Below are 17,264 nucleotides of genomic sequence, written 5' to 3' on the forward strand. Positions count from 1 at the left end.
GACTCCTTCCACCATCCAAGTACTGGGATTATAGGTATATGCTATCAAATCCAGAGAGCCAATATCAATCTCCCTCCCTCCCTCCCTCCCTCCCTTCTTCCCTCCCTCCTTTTCTCATTTTCACTGCTGAGGCTTGAACTTATAGTCTTTATCTTTCTAGGTATGGTAGAGAAGCACTCTGCCACTAGCTACTCCCCAGTCCTGAGACTGTCTTTCCAAAATCAAAAACAAGACTAGGTGTGGAGGCACACTTCTGTAATTCCAGCATCTGGGAGGTGAAGACAATGAGATCATAAGTTTTAGGTATTCTTCAGTTATATCGTGATACCCTGCTTCAAAACCCAACAAGCACAGTGACCATGTGCAAGGCCCACTCTCTGGAACTGAAGACATTTATGGAAAATAAGTTATCATTGAAGTTAAATGGAGGCAGATATATATAAGGAATATTGCAGGGCTTTGATCCCTTTATGAATCTTGTGACTGACAAATATATGAAGATGGCAATTAGTGGGCAGCAGAATCACATTGGATGGATACAAGGAAATAGCATCATCATGTTAGAAGCCTTGTAAAGCATCAAAACCATAGTTCTTCAGTAGAAGAGTTCAGAAAGAGCCAGGTCATACACACTGTTATATGAAACTTCTTGCTAAATAAACTTTTGTGATACTCAGGAAAAAAAACCCTACAAGCACCATTGTACCTCTGCTTCTACATTTGTCAACACTAATGGCATCACTAAAGTAGAACAACACAGTTGTCTTTGTGAGACGGTCTTATTATTTAATACCATGTCCTCATGGTTTATTCTTGTTGTATAACATGTCAAAATTATCTTCTTTTTAAAAAAGCCTTAATCTTTCTTAGGTTTTATTTTTAATTATGTGTATATATGTGGAGGTATATGCACATGCAGATGCCCAAGGAGGCCACGCAGGCCCACTGACATATCTTGTCAGTTCAGAAATTCTTTTTTGTTTGTTTGTTTATTACACTGTACACTGTAGCTGTCTTCAGACACTCCAGAAGAGGGAGTCAGATCTTGTTACGGATGGTTGTGAGCCACCATGTGGTTGCTGGGATTTGAACTAAGGACTTTTGGAAGAGCAGTCGGGTGTTCTTACCTGCTGAGCCATCTCACCAGCCCCCCCCAGTTCAGAAATTCTTTTCCATTATTTGAAAAGATATATTTCACATTCAGTTATGTATATGTGTCTGTATGTGGGTATGTTCATATGAGTGAAGGTACCCTCAAAGACCAGACATATCAGATCCCTCTTAAGCTGCAGTTAGACGTTGTGAGCAACCCAATGCAGGCACTAGGAACCAAACTCAGGTCCTCTACAAGAGCGGTAAACACTGCTGAGTAACCTCTCCAGCCTCTCTTCTTCTTCTTCTTCTTCTCCAAGACAGGGTTTCTCTGTGTATCCCCCAGGTCTCCTGGAACTCACTCTATAGACCATTCTGGCCTTGAACTCAGAGACCCATGTGCCTCTGTCTCCCAAGTGCTGGGATAAAAGACATGCACCATCATGCCTGGCTGTCTTCTTCCTTCTTAAGGATGATTAATATTCCAGTCTATACTCAGAAACACTTTGTCCATCAGCATTGGGGTACACCCACTACTTGAATTCTTGTATTTATTTAATTTATTTATTTTTAACGTGTGGTACTAGGGATTGAAGATGGGGCCTTACATATGCTAATGATGTGCTCTACCACTAAGCTATAACTCTAACCCTGTAGTGATTTTATGTGTGTGTGTCAAACTGACCTTAAACTTCTGATCCTCCTGCCTCTACCTCACCCAAACTGGAATTACAGATGTATACCACCAAGCTTGGTTTATGCAGTGCTGGAGATGAAACCCAGGGCCTCATATATTCGCTATGTAGGGAGGGCTATACTATGTAAGCCTCATAATTGGGCAAACACTGTACCAACTGAATCACACTCCAGTTTAGCAATTTTGAAAATTTTGAGCACCTTAGTTTCCTGAGGCAGATCAGCTAATTCATGAAAATTTTATTTTTAATTTTTTAAGGTACACCAAACTTTTCCATAGCTGTTGTGCCATTTTACATTTCCACTAACAATGGGGATGAGGTCAAACCCTTATTCTTTTAAGTTAATTGAGTACTGCTGGGTGGTGGCCCATGCCTTTAGTCCCAGTGCTTTGGAGGCAGAGGCAGATGGATCTCTGAGTTCCAGGCTAGCTGGTCTACAGAGTGAGTTCTAGGATAGTCAGGGATACATGGAGAAACCCTGTTTCAAACAAACAAACAAACAAACAAACAAACAAACTGCTACATACCATTTTCCATATAGCACCTATTGCTAGCTAGGGCATAGACAGTCCCAGATTCAGGAAGGTCCAGTTTGTCCTATCCATATTAGAAACTAAAGCATGAACCTCTTCAGGAATTTCTTTTATTTTCTTAATCGTTTTATTTTTTCCACATTTATTTGTGTGTGTTTGTGTATGTATGCACATATGCATGGGTTTAAGTCAAGCATGTTTTTTCCTTCTACCAAAAGGGATCAAACTCAGGCGATCATGTTTGGCAGTAAATATCCTTATCTGCTGAGCCATTACACCAGCCCATCTTGATTGATATATATATATATATATATATAATATGGGTGTGTCTCAGTTTATAACCAAGGCTGGCCTGGAACTCACTATGTAGTCCCAGGCTGGCTTCAACTTTCCTGGGTGCCCTGGAGCCCCTCAGAGCATCTGTCTCAGGTTTATCTTTATCTCAGACTCACCTCTGCCTTACTATATCTTTTGAGCTCAGGGCTTTACTATGCTCTCTGTACATGTCACATTCTTGAAGCCTGGGGCCCTCTGCTTCTGTCTGCTTGTTTTTCTTAGTCATGCTGTCCCTTTCTCCTCTCTGTTAGTTTCTTCCTATCTGGCCGGTTTGTTTTGTCTTCCTGGCTCTGCACATCTTAGTGTTTCTGTCACAGTATCTTCCTAGCTGGCCTTGATATTTGTTTTTCTCTGGTCACCTGTTCTGTCACTCATACTTATTTTGGTCTCCTTGCACTGGTGTCTGTTTTGGAATACATGTGAGCACTGGAGCAGTTCTGCACTGGCCAAGCTATATTTGGAGACTGAGACCACTAGGACTCTGAGGACGAACCAGAAAGAATAACTGTTCCTGGCCTCAGCTCAATGCTTCCCAGTCTTCCAAAGACAGCTTTAGCTCGAAATTCCCTTTCCTTCTGAAGTTCTTCCCCAGGTAGAGAGAACCTCCTCCCTTCCCAACCCGCAGGATTCTCATACCTCCACAGACCAAGTCGGCCCCACGCCTGCCTCAGCGTTGAACTGAATAAAACATTCCACTCCACAGAATCGCAGCTCCAGCCAAGGCCGGTAAGGAAGCGCAGTTGGGTGGGGGAGGGGGTATGGGAAGAAGAGGCGCGGGTTGCCAGACACACCCAAAGGGGCCCGGCTCCACAACTTTCCTGTCCCAAGTAGCAAGGCTGAGCTCCACCCCTCAGCCCAGGAGCTGGTTTCCAGACCCACCCAAAGGGGCGGGTCCCACAGCCAACTTTCCGGTCCCCATAAGCAAGGCTGAGCTCCACATCCCTGTCCAGTAGGCGGTGCCTGAGAACAGGCTACCTGCTGGCCCACCCCTCCCATGATGGGTGTTTCTTTGCCAAGCGAATAGCAACTCGGGGACCTGGCGGCCTCAGCTCGACGAATCCGCCTGAAAGCAAGTCGAGGAAGCGTGTTGACGTAAACATGCCTACTGCCACCCGTGCCAAGTAGCAGCAGTCTATCATTGAACAGTTACCTGGACCGGTAAGGGACAAAGGTGAGGTAGGCTTGCTCATTCTTTGGCCAGTTCCCCTGCAGCAAAGAGCAGAGCAGAGGCATTCTTCTCTCAGGGTCCTCAGGCCCTGAACCACAATGTTGGTGCGCACTCCTAAATTAAGTTTGCCTGTGTGACGACTGCTCAGAAAACCCAAAGCAAAGGACCTTATGCACAGGATGGGTAGCGCGACTGACCTGTTCAAGTCCCCACTGGAGTGGCAGTTTAGAAAAATGCCTCATGGCAGAAATTTGTTAGTTCTGGTACCACATGAATACTAGGCAAGTGCTCTATCGTGGAGGTAACCAAATGCCCCAACCCCTAGATCACTGGGAGAAATAGTACAATAAAAGGCAGAGACTAATAGACGCGGACACCCGATGCCCTTTTCTGGTCTCTGTGTGAGCCTTCAGAAGCATGCATAACCGAATACACACCGGGTGGGACAGGGAGAGAGAACAAGTAAAAACTTTCCACCAGCCTACGACTTGCGTAGCTTCAGGTAATGGTGCTGTGTAGCTAATGTCGCCTGTAGACACTAGAATTATGGAATCAAAGAGACGCAGCACCGCTTAAGGCAGTTTGGAGCCAAAACCTTGACGGGGGAGGGGCTGGAGCGAGGCTGGCGTAGACCCGCCCTGGCAGCCGTCAAGCAACCTAGGCATGTTTTGCGACAACAGGCAAGGACGCTTCCTCGAGTTGCTTTCCGGCTGATTCTTCGAGTGAGGCCGTCAAGACTTGGTTTCTAGTGCGCATTGCTTTGCACAGCAGCCCCAATCTCGTCGCCTGAGCAGCGGCTCTTCTCTATCCAGAGAACAGTGCTAGGGAGGTGCTGAGCTGTTCCACCAGGTGACCTTAGTCTAGTCCTCTGCCAGTCTGTTGGAGATCCTTCTCCTGAGTGGTAGAGGACATCGGCTGGCCTGGGGCAAGAGGAACTCTGGGCTCCGGGGGCGGGGCCGGAGCCGGAGGAGATGCCCCTTCATGTGAAGTGGCCATTCCCCGCGGTGCCCCGGCTCACCTGGACTCTAGCCAGCAGCGTCGTCATGGGCCTAGTTGGCACCTACAGCTGCTTCTGGACCAGTGAGTGGCTAAAGGCCAAGGCAGAGTCTGTTCACAGGCCTCTGGCCTGGCTGGGGGTTTTCGGACTGGGAATATGGCAGGGGCTTTTCTGGCACAGTAAGAAGCCTCGGGCAGGTGGAAATGACCTAGAGCTTGGGACTGACTTCTCTTCCCAGAGTACATGAACCACCTCACCGTGCACAACAAGGAAGTGCTGTATGAGCTCATTGAGAACCGAGGCCCTGCCACCCCCCTTATCACCGTCTCCAACCACCAGTCTTGCATGGATGACCCTCATCTCTGGGGTATGGTGCCAGTGTGCTGGGTTCAGGGAGGCAAAACAAGAACAGGCCCCCACCAAAGACAGATTCACTTCCCACCAGGCTCTTTTGAAAAACTTTACCTTATTTGGGGGATATATTGCCTAACTGCTGGAAGTTTTGTGAGTCCCCCTTAGGATTCCTCCAGGGAATGTGATTTAGACAGGATATCAGAAATTTAAGAGGAGTGTGGAAGTAGCCATGTCACATCAAGGACTTTACTTTTTCACAGGGATCCTAAAACTCCGCCACATCTGGAACCTGAAGTTGATGCGTTGGTGAGGAGGAATGGGCCCCTTGAAGTGACCCATCCATTTCTGCCCAGATTTGCCTTTCTCTGCTCAGGAGTTGGCATCCAGCCTTCCAGGAAGGGCATGGGTGGGGCCCCTTAGGGCCTTCTCTTGGACCTTCATTCTGTATGGCAGTGATGGCAGGCATTGCATTGGGTGGGGAGAGTTGGGGACAAGCAATGGGAAGTCTTGGAGGCAGGGATGATTGGGTCTATTGCTGCTCTAGGACCCCAGCAGCTGCAGACATCTGCTTCACCAAGGAGCTGCACTCCCATTTCTTCAGCTTGGGCAAATGTGTGCCTGTGTGTCGAGGTGAGCTGCTCCTCTGGGAGGCATGTCCAGGCCTCCCTTGGGGACAAGGAAGCATGTGGCAAATGCGTCTGTCTTAGAAGGACTCCCTTAGAAGGGAGCCATGATATGGCAGTATAGTTGGCAGAGAATAGGAAGAGGGATGATCACTTAGAATCTCTGCAGTTGCCTAAAGATTGTCCAAAACTCTGGTGTGAGAATTCAAGGAAGCTGTATTTGCAGTCCCTTCTGAATCTACCACTCCTGTCAGGGAGAACAGTATGGTGTTACCACTTTATAATGGCAGTGGGGTACATGTATAGAAGGCCAAGGGTTTTGTTTTTGGGAGAACAAACAGAGTGGTAAGATGAGGAGGCTCAGATTGACCACTCAGTACCTTTCACAAACCCCTTAGTGTAGGGGCCATCTTGACCCCCATTCTCCAGATAGGGCTCAGATTCTCTAAACAAAGCTTAGAAGTCCAAGGTCATAGACTACCCGGTGGCAAACTTAAGATTCAGATCCACATTGCCCTTTCATCTGGGTACGTAGATTCCTTTTCAAGCAAAGAATGAAAGAAAGGGTGGTCTAAAAATAAGAGAAGAGAAGGTTAGAGAATGTCAGAAGGGTAGAAGATTATATTTCTACCTTTCTAAGCATTCCAGAAGAGACTATATTATTTTGTTGAATGATATAGTCTCAGTGCCATTTCCTCTCAGATCCTGCTCTGATATGTCAGCATTCTGATAATTTACACCTGTCCCTGACTCTAAGCTCCTTTACTCTGCAAACTCAAAAGTCTTGTGTGTATGCATCTGTTTTTATTCTTTTTTTAAAAGAAGATTTATTTTATGTGTGAGCACACTGTCTTCAGACACCCCAGAAGAGGGCATCAGATCCCATTACAGATGGTTGTGAGCCACCATGTGGTTGCTGGAAATTGGACTCAGACTCTTTGGAAGAGCCTTTGTTCAGTGCTCTGAACTCCTGAGCCATCTCTCCAGCCCTTTCATTTTTTTCTTTTTTCTTTCGTTTTCAGTTTGGGGGATAGAACACAGAGGCTTGTACATTTTAGGCATATACTGTACCTATGGCCTATACTGATAGTTCTGTTCTTGAACTGATTCTAGACTTTCTTGCAGTTAAAAACCGATCTGAGTGGTTGGAGGACCATCTCAGTGGTTAAGAGCACTGGCTACTCTTCCAAAGGACCAGAGTTCAATTCCCATCAATCACATGGCAGCTCATGCCTGTTAATTCCGGTTCCAGGGGATCCTACACCCTTACATAGACATACATGCAGGCAAAACATAAAAATTAAAATAAATTAAAAAGAAAAAAGGATCTGAGATGAGCATGGTGATATATGCCTCTAATCCCATCCTATCACTCAGTAAGCAGGGGCATAAGGATTGAGGCCAGCCTGGTCTATACAGCAAGTTCCAGACTGACCAGAACTATAGGACTACATGGTAATCTTTCTTTCTTTGTTATTGTTGTTGTTGTTTTAAAGACAGTTTGTCTGAGTAGTCTTGGCTATCCTAGAACTAGCTCTATAGACCAGATGAGGCAACTCATCCACAAGTCTCTTCCTTCCGAGTGCTGGGAGTAAGCCTAACATGATACCCTATCTTACCAAAAAATAAAAAATAATATAGAAGCTGGTCATGGTGGTACACACCTTAATCCCAGCACTTGGGCAGAGGCAGGTGAATCTCTTCAGTTTGAGGCTAGTATGGTCTACAGAGCTAGTTCCAAGATTGCCAAGACTACAAAGAAAAACCCTGTCTTAGAAAAGAAAGGAAGGAAGGAAGGAAGGAGGGAAGGAAGAAAGAGAGAAAGAAGCTAGGTGTTATGGCTTGGGGTAGGTGATTTACCATGAGTTTGAGGCCAACTAGAAACCGAGACCCTGTCTCAAAAAAAAAAAAACATTAAAGTTGTGTGTGTGCACATACATACAGAGAAATTGAGAGCTGGAAGTGTGACACAGTGGTATAGTTTTTGCTTAACTGGCACAGAGCCCTGAGTACTATCCCCAGCATTGTAAAAATATAGGAAAAAAAACTAGAAAATGGAACATTATTTTCAAGGAAAGCAAAGATCTAATTACATGTGAGTGAAACAGAGTTTGGGATACTTTGTTTCTGTATTTAAACAAACCATTTTTCTCTAAGCCTAGGACTTTGTAGGTTGACCTTTAAGCACTGAAGTGATTTTGTACAAGTTCTTGCAGTAGCTAAAAAGTATGCCAAAGATATGCTATCCTTGCTGGGCAGGGGTGGCACATGCCTTTAATCCCAGCACTAGGGAGGTAGAGGCAGGTGGATTTCTGAGTTTGAGGCCAGCCTGGTCTACAGAGTGAGTTCCAGGACAGCCAGGGCTACACAGAGAAACCCTGTCTCGAAACACACACACACACACACACACACTCTCTCTCTTTTACTTCACAGTTAAAAGCTCAAAGGTTATTTCCAACAGTGGGGTTTACTAGAGGAGCAAACACCTGTGGTGACCACCCCTGCTGTGTACTACCATCCCAAGCAGGGCACCTGTGGCTCTTTCTGTTTCCTGACATCATCCCAACTTCTGGCCCCTAAGTGAGCTGCCAGATCAGGTCCCTGTTGAGGATGGGCTGAGACTTTTTTGTTTGTTTGTTTTATGAGACAGGGTTTCTCTGTGTAGTCCTGGCTGTCCTGGAACTCACTCTGTAGACCAGGCTGGCCCTGCACTCAGAAATCCACTTGCCTCTGCCTCCCAAGAGCTGGGATTAAAGGCATGCATCACTATTGCCTGGTCTTTTTCTTTTTTTAAGATTTTATTTTATGCTCTTTTCTTCTTCTTTTTTTTTTCTTGAAGTACATCATTTCTCTGTTTCTCTTTCCCTCCCCTACATCCCCTTCCCACATGGTGACTTACCTGGGTTTGGTCCTTGGGTTTAGTGAACTAGCTCACCTGAGAACAGCTTCCCAATAAACCTGTCTTTAATAAAATAAAAAATAAAAATTTTATTTTGTATATGTTTGTACACTATAGCTTTCTTCAGACACACCAGAAGAGGGCATCAGATCCCATTACAGATGGTTGTGAGCCACCATGTGGTTGCTGGGAATTGAACTCAGGACCTGTGGAAGAGCAGTCAGTGTTCTTGACCGCTGAGCCATCTCTTTAACCCTTGAAAGGCAATTCTCAATGCACTGGCCTGAGATAGCCCCAGTGTTGCTCTTTGTCCTGTGAGATACCCCCAACTTTATAAGATTAGGATATTTACTCATTCCTCTATCCTCTTCCCTTCCACTTTCTGAATCAGTCCACCGTGTGCTTATTCTTCCACTATTGTATGTCCAGGTGACTCCAAGTTGCTAGCCCACAAGAGGTGTTAGGTCACACTTCTTGAAATATTAATCAGTTTTCCCAAGTTTTCCAAATTTTTCTGTGTTTTCTACTTACTGAAGTGTTCTCCCTTAGCCCAGAAACCTCAGGGAAGGTTGAAGCTCTGCAGCTGATTTGTAGTCAGCAAATGGGTGTGTGTTAGGGGGGCAGGTTCCAGCAAGGCAGGCCATAGGACAGAGGGAGGTTGAGTTGTCATGGTTATCATTTCAGTGAGAGATACTGTCTAGCTAGGTGTCTTGATGCATGCCTGTTATCCAGCACCATTAAAGCTGAAACAAGAGAATTACTGTAACTTTGAGGCCAACCTGGGCTATATAGTAATATCTGTCACAAAAAAAGAAGGTGCTATTTGCATATGACAGGCACTAAGAAGTTGAGGGAATATTGTTTTGATACAGGATCTTAATGTGTTGCCCATCCTGACCGCAAACTCAGAGCAGTCTTCCTACCTCAGCTTCCCAAGTGCTGAGATTACAGGCATGAGCCACCATTTCCATCTTAAGAGGAGGATATGGTCAAACCAAAAATGTGAAGGGCCAGGGTAGCAAAGAGAAACAGGCTCTAGAAATAGATGTTGATGTGTCTATGGATGGTGCTATGGGAAATGAACTGCTGCCTCCATCCTAAAGTGGATAGACCAGGAGTGAGCCAGAATCTATTTCACTAGGGTTTGGAGAGTTTGATTTCTTCTCCAGAGAATGGATTAAGGAGAACAGACCTTTCTCTACAGGAGATGGTGTCTACCAGAAAGGGATGGACTTCATTTTGGAGAAGCTTAACCATGGGGACTGGGTGCACATCTTCCCAGAAGGTCAGTTGGGTGCTTGATCAGGGCCCTCCAGGATTCATGGTTCTAGGCCCAAGCTTTTTCTCTGTGTTCTCTCATTAGGGAAAGTAAACATGAGTTCTGAGTTCCTGCGCTTCAAATGGGGTAAGTACTGCTGGCCAGCCTGACACAGCTAACTTCCCCATCCAAAGATGGCCCCTTGGGTCCTTGGCTTCATTCCTCTCTCAGGTGGGTGTGTCAGGAGCAGTAGAAAAGGGACAGGTGGTGAGTCAAGGACTAAGTCTTTAATTGAGAGACTGTAGAAGTGACATTGGCCAGACATTGGTACAGAACTTTGGCCCAGCTTGTGCCAATGCTTCTGCATTTCTCCGAAGTAGGAATTGGACGGCTGATTGCTGAGTGTCGTCTAAACCCCATCATCCTGCCACTGTGGCATGTTGGTGAGTCATGGATTGGGGGTAGGGAGGGGACTGTCTTAGATGTTGTTAAGGGGGATTTCAGGTTGTTGGGTAGCTGAGAGAAGTACCTGGGATTCTCTCTGGTACCCTGCTTCTCCCAATGGCTGGCTTTCTATCCACTGTGGTACAGGAATGAATGATGTCCTCCCTAACAGCCCACCCTACTTCCCCCGCTTTGGACAGGTGGGTAGGCACTGCTGACTCTTATTTATTTCCCTGCTAACTGCCCTGTGTTTCCTTGTTCATACTATACAGGATTGTTTGAAGATTTGCTGAGCATGAGCATGTAGTAGGGGAGCTAAGTGGGGCTTTTCTGGAAGCAAGACCGTTAGAATAAGAATTGAAATCAGGCGGGGGTGAGGGACAAGGTAGAGTGGGGCAAATTATTGATAGGATGAGTCCCAGGACTAGGCTGGCCCTTGGATACCACCAAGCCCAATTGCCTGTTTTGAAGAGGGAGAGTGGCTTTCAGGAACGTCAAGCCCATCAGGTACAGAGCATGGCTCTGAATCCCCGTGTTGTTTGGGCTGGAACTATAGGTTCCTTGTCATCCTTGATGGCCTGCCTTCTTACAGAAAATCACCGTGCTGATTGGGAAGCCCTTCAGTACACTCCCTGTGCTTGAGCGGCTCCGGGCAGAGAACAAGTCAGCTGTGAGTTTCCTCCCAGGGTCCCCTAGCTGTCCTTGGCCTTCTCAGTCCCTCAGACTCCCAGGGTACCCCAGCCATGGTCCTTGAGGAATGCAGGCCAGCACCATCCTTGCTCTTAGGTGGAGATGCGGAAAGCCCTCACAGACTTCATTCAAGAGGAATTCCAGCGGCTGAAGATGCAGGCAGAACAGCTCCACAATCATTTCCAGCCTGGAAGATAGGCTTTGCCAGCCCAGTCTGTGCCTTGCAGTTCTTAGCCAAAGGAACACTGGGTCCTTCAGGATTTGGGAAGTGGTGGTACAGGAACCTGACCAAGCTTGCTTGGTTCTTTACTGCTTTTGAGATTCTTCCCTGTACAAAACTGAGGCTGGGAAATGGACTGATGCTTTTAAGTCAGATAGATTGGCTCCCAATTCCTGCTGGATACCCTTTTTTATTCTTGAACATCTGACTCCTCTGGATCTTGAGCTAAAAGAAGAGCCTTGGCTGTCCCTTATACTTGGTGGAGAAGGAAGGGACACTCTTAGGCAGGGGCCCCCTTCTCACCTCTCAGGGAGGGAACAGAGCAGGTAGTCAAGCAAATAGTTGGGTAGGAGAATAGGTTTCTTGATCATAGGTACAGAAAGAAGACTCATGGTCCCTTGGATGGGCTGCTACTTGCCCACTGCTCACAAACCTCATCAGGGATAGCTGTCAACCAGGTCATTCTACCTGATCTACTGCTACAAGGTTTGTCCTTGAGTGGCCTGTAGACAAGAAGAGAAGGTATTGGCCAGGATTCAAGCACAGCTAAACTTAACTAGATCTTTCTTGTATATGGCAGAAGAAGGACCCCCAAGACCTGACCATTAACCCCCAATGTCAGGGCCTACCTGCTTCTCTAATCTTTTTGCCTTGTCATCCTCTATATCCTGGGATCTGGGTTTTAATGTTTTTAGAGTAATAAAACATTTGTGTTGTGCCACCATACCTCTGTCTTCTGTGTAGGAATGCAGATGGGAAGCACCTTGCTGAACAAGAAACAGGACCATGTGCCTAGATACAGTGAGATTATTTTAGTAGTTGGACATTGGAATCTCACTGTGCACTGGCCACTCAAGTCTTTTGCTATCACCTATAAGCCAAATGACAATGTAGCGGGATTCATAAAGGTGATAAAACAAAGCCGGGCAGTGGTGGCACACACCTTTGATCCCAGCACTTGGGAGGCAGAGGCAGGCGGATTTCTGAGTTCAAGGCCAGCCTGGTCTACAAAAGTGAGTTCCAGGACAGCCAGAGCTATACAGAGAAAACCCTGTCTCGAACCCCCCCCCCCCAATGGTGATAAAACAAGAGTAATAAACTAACTTCAAAACCTCAAGTGAAGTCAGACATGATGGTTATCTGATCTTAGTTCTTAGCACTAGGCAGGCTGAAGCAGGAACATTGCCCTGTGTTAAAGGTTGGCCTGGGATACTGAATGAGAGACTAAAAAGGAAACCACAAAAAGAAAAAAATCAAAGTGTGGGAGGCAAAGGTAGGCAGATCTCTATGAGTTCAGGGCCAGCCTGGTCTAGGCCAGCTAGAACTACATAGTGAAAAACTGTCTGGAGGAAAATTAGGTATACATAGTGATGAAGTCCTTGCGGTGGGTCTCTGTATCTGAGGCCAGCCCAGTTTACATAGTAAGTTCCACCCCAGCTAGTACTACATGGTAAGACTGTCTTGGTGGAAAAAAAGAAGGAAAAAAATTAAACATTTTTTTTTGTTTGTTTGTTTTTGTTTTTGAGACAGGGTTTCTCTTTATAGCCTTGGCTATCCTGGAACTCACTTTGTAGACCAGGCTGGCCTCGAACTCAGAGATCTGCCTACCTCTGCCTCCCAAGTGCTGAATGTGCGCCACCATGCCTGGCTTTAAACATTTTTTTTTTTTTTTTTTGGTTTTTCAAAACCTGATTTTTCTGTGTGGCCTTTACTGTCCTAGAACTCACTCTGTAGACCAGGCTGGCCTTGAATGCAGAGATTTGCCTGCCTCTGCCTCCCAGGTGCTGGGATTAAAGATGTGCACTACACGCCTGGCCTTCTTCTTCTTCTTTTTTTTTTTTTTTTTTTTTTTGGTTTTTCGAGACAGGGTTTCTCTGATAGCCCTGGCTGTCCTGGCACTCACTTTGTAGACCAGGCCCAGGCTGCCCTCAAACTCAGAAATCCTCCTGCCTCGGCCTCCCAAGTGCTGGGATTAAAGGTGTACGCCACCACTCCTGGCACAACACCTGGCCTTTTAAAACATTTTTTTTTTTTAGAAGAGGAGAACATCACTTTGTGGGGATAGAATACATGTAAAAGCCAGAATACAACTTAGGTTCAAGGGTAACATCCCTTTTTCATGTATCTATTTTTGTATTCATTTGAGAAATGCCAGCTACATTTCTTCAAGAGATTTTTTTAAAGATTTATTTATTTTATATATGTGAATATGCTGTTGCTGTCTTTAGACATACCAGAAAAGGGCATCTGATCCCATTACAGATGGTTATGAGCCACCATGTGGTTGCTGGGAATTGAATTGGTTGCAGGACCTCTAGAAGAACAGAAAGTGCTCTGAACCACTGATTCATCTCTCCAGCCCATTCTTTTTTTTTTTTTTTTGTTTTTTTTTTTTTTTTTGAGACTGGGTTTCTCTGTATAGCCCTGGCTGTCCTGAACTCACTCTGTAGACCAGGCTGGCCTCGAACTCAGAAATCCGCCTGCCTCTGCCTCCCGAGTGCTGGGATTAAAGGCGTGCGCCACCACGCCCGGCTCCAGCCCATTCTTCAAAAGTTTTAACTTTATATCCTAAGATACGATTTCATTTGTTCAAATATACACCCCTCACTGGTGTAAGTCTATAATCCCAGCAGTTGTAAAGTAAAGTGAGGTTAGAGACCATCTTTGGCTACATAGTAATTTCAAGGCTCACTATATGACCCCATTTATCAAAAAAAAAAAAAAAAGTAGGGCTATACAGAGAAATCCTGTCTCAAACAAAACAAAAAAGTAGGGCCAGCAAGTAAAGGTACTCACTCCAAAGCCTGTTAATTTGAGTTGGATAGAACCCGCATGGTGGAAGGAGAGAAGGAACTGCTGAAAGTTGTCTTCTCCCATGCCCATATGTATATACACACACAGGGTGAGGGGCTGGAGAAAAGGTTCGGCAGTTAGAGTGCCTGTTGCTTTTGCAGAAGACCTAATTTCTATTCCTAGCATCACTGTCAAGACTCAACCACTTAATAACTCCAGGTTCAGAGGATTCAATATGGTCCCTGGCCTCCATGGGCACCTACACACAAACATACACAACGATAAGTCTTTTTAAAAATAAAATACTGCCTCCAGTATGCTAGGTAAACAGTCTACTACTGAGCATGCCATGCCTTCAAATATAGACTAACTATGGAAGCAGACACTGAGCAGAACTATTTCAAAACAACAATGGCGACACAGGGCTGGTTGGTCTAGTGTGTGCCTAGCATATGAGAAGTCCTGGGTTTAATCCCTCACAGGAAAAAAAGACCTTAAGGAACTGGAGAGATGATTCTGGCGGTTAAGAGTGCTAGCTGCACTGGGTGGCGCACGCCTTTAATCCCAGCACTTGGGAGGCAGAGGCAGATGGATTTCTGAGTTCGAGGCCAGCTACACAGTGAGTTCCAGGACAGCCAAACCCTGTCTCTATACAGAGAAACCCTGTCTCCAAAAACCAAAAAAAGAGAAAAAGTGCTGGCTTCTCTTTCAGGGGTTCTGAGTTCAATTCCCAGCAACCACATGATGGCTCGCAACCATCTGTAATGGGATCCGATGCCACTTTCTGGTGTGTCTAAAGACAACAACAGTGTACTCACAAACATAAATCTTTTTTTTAAAAGATCTAAAAAGAAAGGAGGGGCTGTAGGAGAGATGGTTTAACAGTTTAGAACATTGACTACTCTTCCAGAAAACCAGGTTTGCTTCTCTTCACCCACATGGCAACATACAACCATCTGTAACTCCAGGTACAGGAGATTCAATTCAGCACCAGGCACACATGTGTATATGCATGCACACAAAACACACAGAAATGTAAAAAAAAAAATCTTGGAAAGGGCTGGAGATGTGGCTCAATTAGTAGAGCACTTACTTATGTGTGAGGTCTTGAGTGCCTAGGTTTAAAATCCAGCTCTAAAAACAAACAAAGCAAGAAATAGAAAAAAAAAAACTTGAATAAAGAGGACTTTCCCTAAGCTATGGATTAATTAGTATTTGTTTTTCAAGACAAAGTTCTCCAGCCCTTACTGTCCTGAAACTCAATCTGTATAGACCAGGCTGCCTTCACACTCAAAGGTCCTATCTGCTTCTGGGTTTTGTTTTGTTTTGTTTTGTTTCTTTTTTCTTTTTTTTTTCTTTTTTTGGGAAGGGTTTCTCTGTGTAGCCCTGGCTGTCCTGGAACTCACTCTGTAGACCAGGCTCACCTCGAACTGAGAAATCCTGCCTCTCCTTTCCGAATGCTGATATTGAAAGCATACACCACTACCATCTGGCTACTCTTTTGTTTGTTTATGTATCTGTTTATTTGTTTCTTTATTTATTTAAAATTTGAGAGAAGTTCTCACATAGTTCAAGCTGGCCTCAAACTCCTTATGGCTTTGACTTCCTTATTCTCTTGTCTCCAAGTCACAGGCAAGTACCACATATCTGGATAAATTTATTGCTTTTAGCTAAACAGGTATATACTTATGATTTCATTAGACAGAAATATTCAGCCAAGCACAAATATATATTCAAAGAAATCCATTTATAGTTGCAATTTTTTTTTTTTTGGTTTTTTTCGAGACAGGGTTTCCCTGTGTAGCCCTGGCTGTCCTGAAACTCACTTTGTAGACCAGGCTGGCCTTGAACTCAGAAGTTCGCCTGCCTCTGCCTCCCGAGTGCTGGGATTAAAGGTGTGCGCCACCACGCCCGGCAATAGTTGCAAATTTTTAATAATGTTTAACTGGACAAGGACATTGCCCAGCTACTGCTGCTGCTATACCTCCCTGGCAAATACCAGGATGTATTGGACTAGGATAGAAGCTGACATGTTTTCCTTTCTAGTTTTTAGATGCTGCCAAATTAAAAAGGCTGTATCAATCCTGAGAGACACAATTTCCCAACATCTTTGTTGACAGGAGACATATTTGTTTTTTGTTTTGTTTTGTTTTTTTCAAGACAGGGTTTCTCTGTGTAGCCCTGGCTGTCCTGGAACTCACTCTGTATACCAGGCTGGCCTTGAACTCAGAAATCCACCTGCCTCTGCCTCCCAAGTGCTGGGATTAAAGGCGTGGGCCACCACGCCTGTTTTTTTTGTTTTTGTTTTGTTTTCATATTTGTTTATTTAATGTATGTGAGTACACTATCTCTCTTTTTCAGATAAACCAGAGGAGGGCATTGTATCCCATTAACAGATGGTTGTAAGCCACCATGTAGTTGCTGGGAATTGAACTCAGGACCATCTGGAAGAGCAGTCAGTCCTATTAACTGCTGAGCCATCTCTCCAGCCCAACAGGAGATATTTCAAAATATTTACTTAGTCTCTATGTGTGTGTGTGTGTGTGGGGGGCTCCCAGGTGCCAGAGCATGGGTGTGGAGGTCAGAAGACAACTTGTAAGAAGGAATCTGTTCTGTCTTTCTACCATGTGAGTTCCTGTGATTGAACTCAGGTTGTGTGAGGCTGAGCCACCTTCCTCATCTAACAACCCCCCCCCCCCAACAAACACTCTTAAATACTCTTCTTATATTTTCTTCCTGTGAGGCCAAATAAATAGTGCATTAGTTCCCTAGGGTGCTGTAGCAAATTGCCACAAAGTAGACATCTTAAAATAAAACAGGGGGCTGGTGAGATGGCTCAGTTGGTAAGAGCACCCGACTGCTCTTCCGAAGGTCCAGAGTTCAAATCCCAGCAACCATATGGTGGCTCACAACCATCCGTAACGAGATCTGACTCCTCTTCTGGAGTGTCTGAAGACAGCTACAGTGTACTTACATATAATCAATAAATAAATCTTTAAAAAAAATAAAATAAAACAGAATTCTTTCTGATAATTTTCTAGGCTACAAGTCACAAATCAGGGTTTTGATGGAGCTGAGTTTGCTCTGAAGGAACTAGGAGAGAATTGGTTCCTGCTTTTCCTCTCCTGGTGTTGTCAGAACTCTTTGTGTATTGGCATG

The 17,264-nt window shown here is 45.1% G+C and overlaps 2 protein-coding genes and 1 pseudogene across 9 annotated transcripts in view; 2 read left to right on the forward strand and 1 right to left on the reverse strand.

The window, feature by feature from the left end:
- Window positions 1–3,508, reverse strand: part of Dnase1l1 (deoxyribonuclease 1 like 1) — an 11,541-nt gene extending 8,033 nt beyond the window's left edge. Inside the window, exon 1 of the mRNA XM_021153043.1 lies at window positions 3,296–3,508. The gene's annotated coding sequence lies outside the window, so the exon portion shown is untranslated. The remainder of the gene's footprint in view (window positions 1–3,295) is intronic.
- LOC110286590 lies at window positions 360–628 on the forward strand (annotated as a pseudogene).
- Window positions 3,295–12,036, forward strand: Taz (tafazzin). 8 transcript variants are annotated; one of them, XM_021153046.2, is made up of 12 exons: window positions 3,295–3,385; window positions 3,677–3,830; window positions 4,508–4,907; window positions 5,063–5,191; window positions 5,439–5,484; window positions 5,723–5,808; window positions 9,905–9,985; window positions 10,064–10,105; window positions 10,336–10,401; window positions 10,550–10,602; window positions 10,995–11,072; window positions 11,189–12,036. In XM_021153046.2, exons 3-12 carry the CDS (start codon window positions 4,799–4,801, stop codon window positions 11,288–11,290), a joined length of 792 nt encoding a protein of 263 aa, XP_021008705.1. In that variant the 5' UTR covers window positions 3,295–3,385; window positions 3,677–3,830; window positions 4,508–4,798; the 3' UTR covers window positions 11,291–12,036. The 8 variants fall into 8 exon arrangements, with proteins under 8 accessions (XP_021008705.1, XP_029329066.1, XP_021008708.1 ...); XM_029473206.1 differs by lacking the exon at window positions 3,295–3,385 and having other exon boundaries at window positions 3,574–3,830; window positions 4,508–4,676; XM_021153047.2 differs by lacking the exon at window positions 3,295–3,385 and having other exon boundaries at window positions 3,577–3,817.
- Window positions 12,037–17,264: the final 5,228 nt, after the last annotated feature.

The sequence above is a fragment of the Mus caroli genome, chromosome X, assembly GCF_900094665.2.
Source record: "Mus caroli chromosome X, CAROLI_EIJ_v1.1, whole genome shotgun sequence".
NCBI classification, from domain to species: domain Eukaryota; kingdom Metazoa; phylum Chordata; class Mammalia; order Rodentia; family Muridae; genus Mus; species Mus caroli.

Excerpts from the sequence above, each read along its gene's own strand:
- Taz (XM_021153046.2), top strand. The coding sequence starts at position 4,799 with ATGCCCCTTCATGTGAAGTGGCCATTCCCCGCGGTGCCCCGGCTCACC. Across the intron at positions 10,106-10,335 it reads GTTCCTGCGCTTCAAATGGG|TAGGAATTGGACGGCTGATT; the intron begins GTAAGTACTGCT and ends ATTTCTCCGAAG. Across the intron at positions 10,603-10,994 it reads ACTTCCCCCGCTTTGGACAG|AAAATCACCGTGCTGATTGG; the intron begins GTGGGTAGGCAC and ends GCCTTCTTACAG.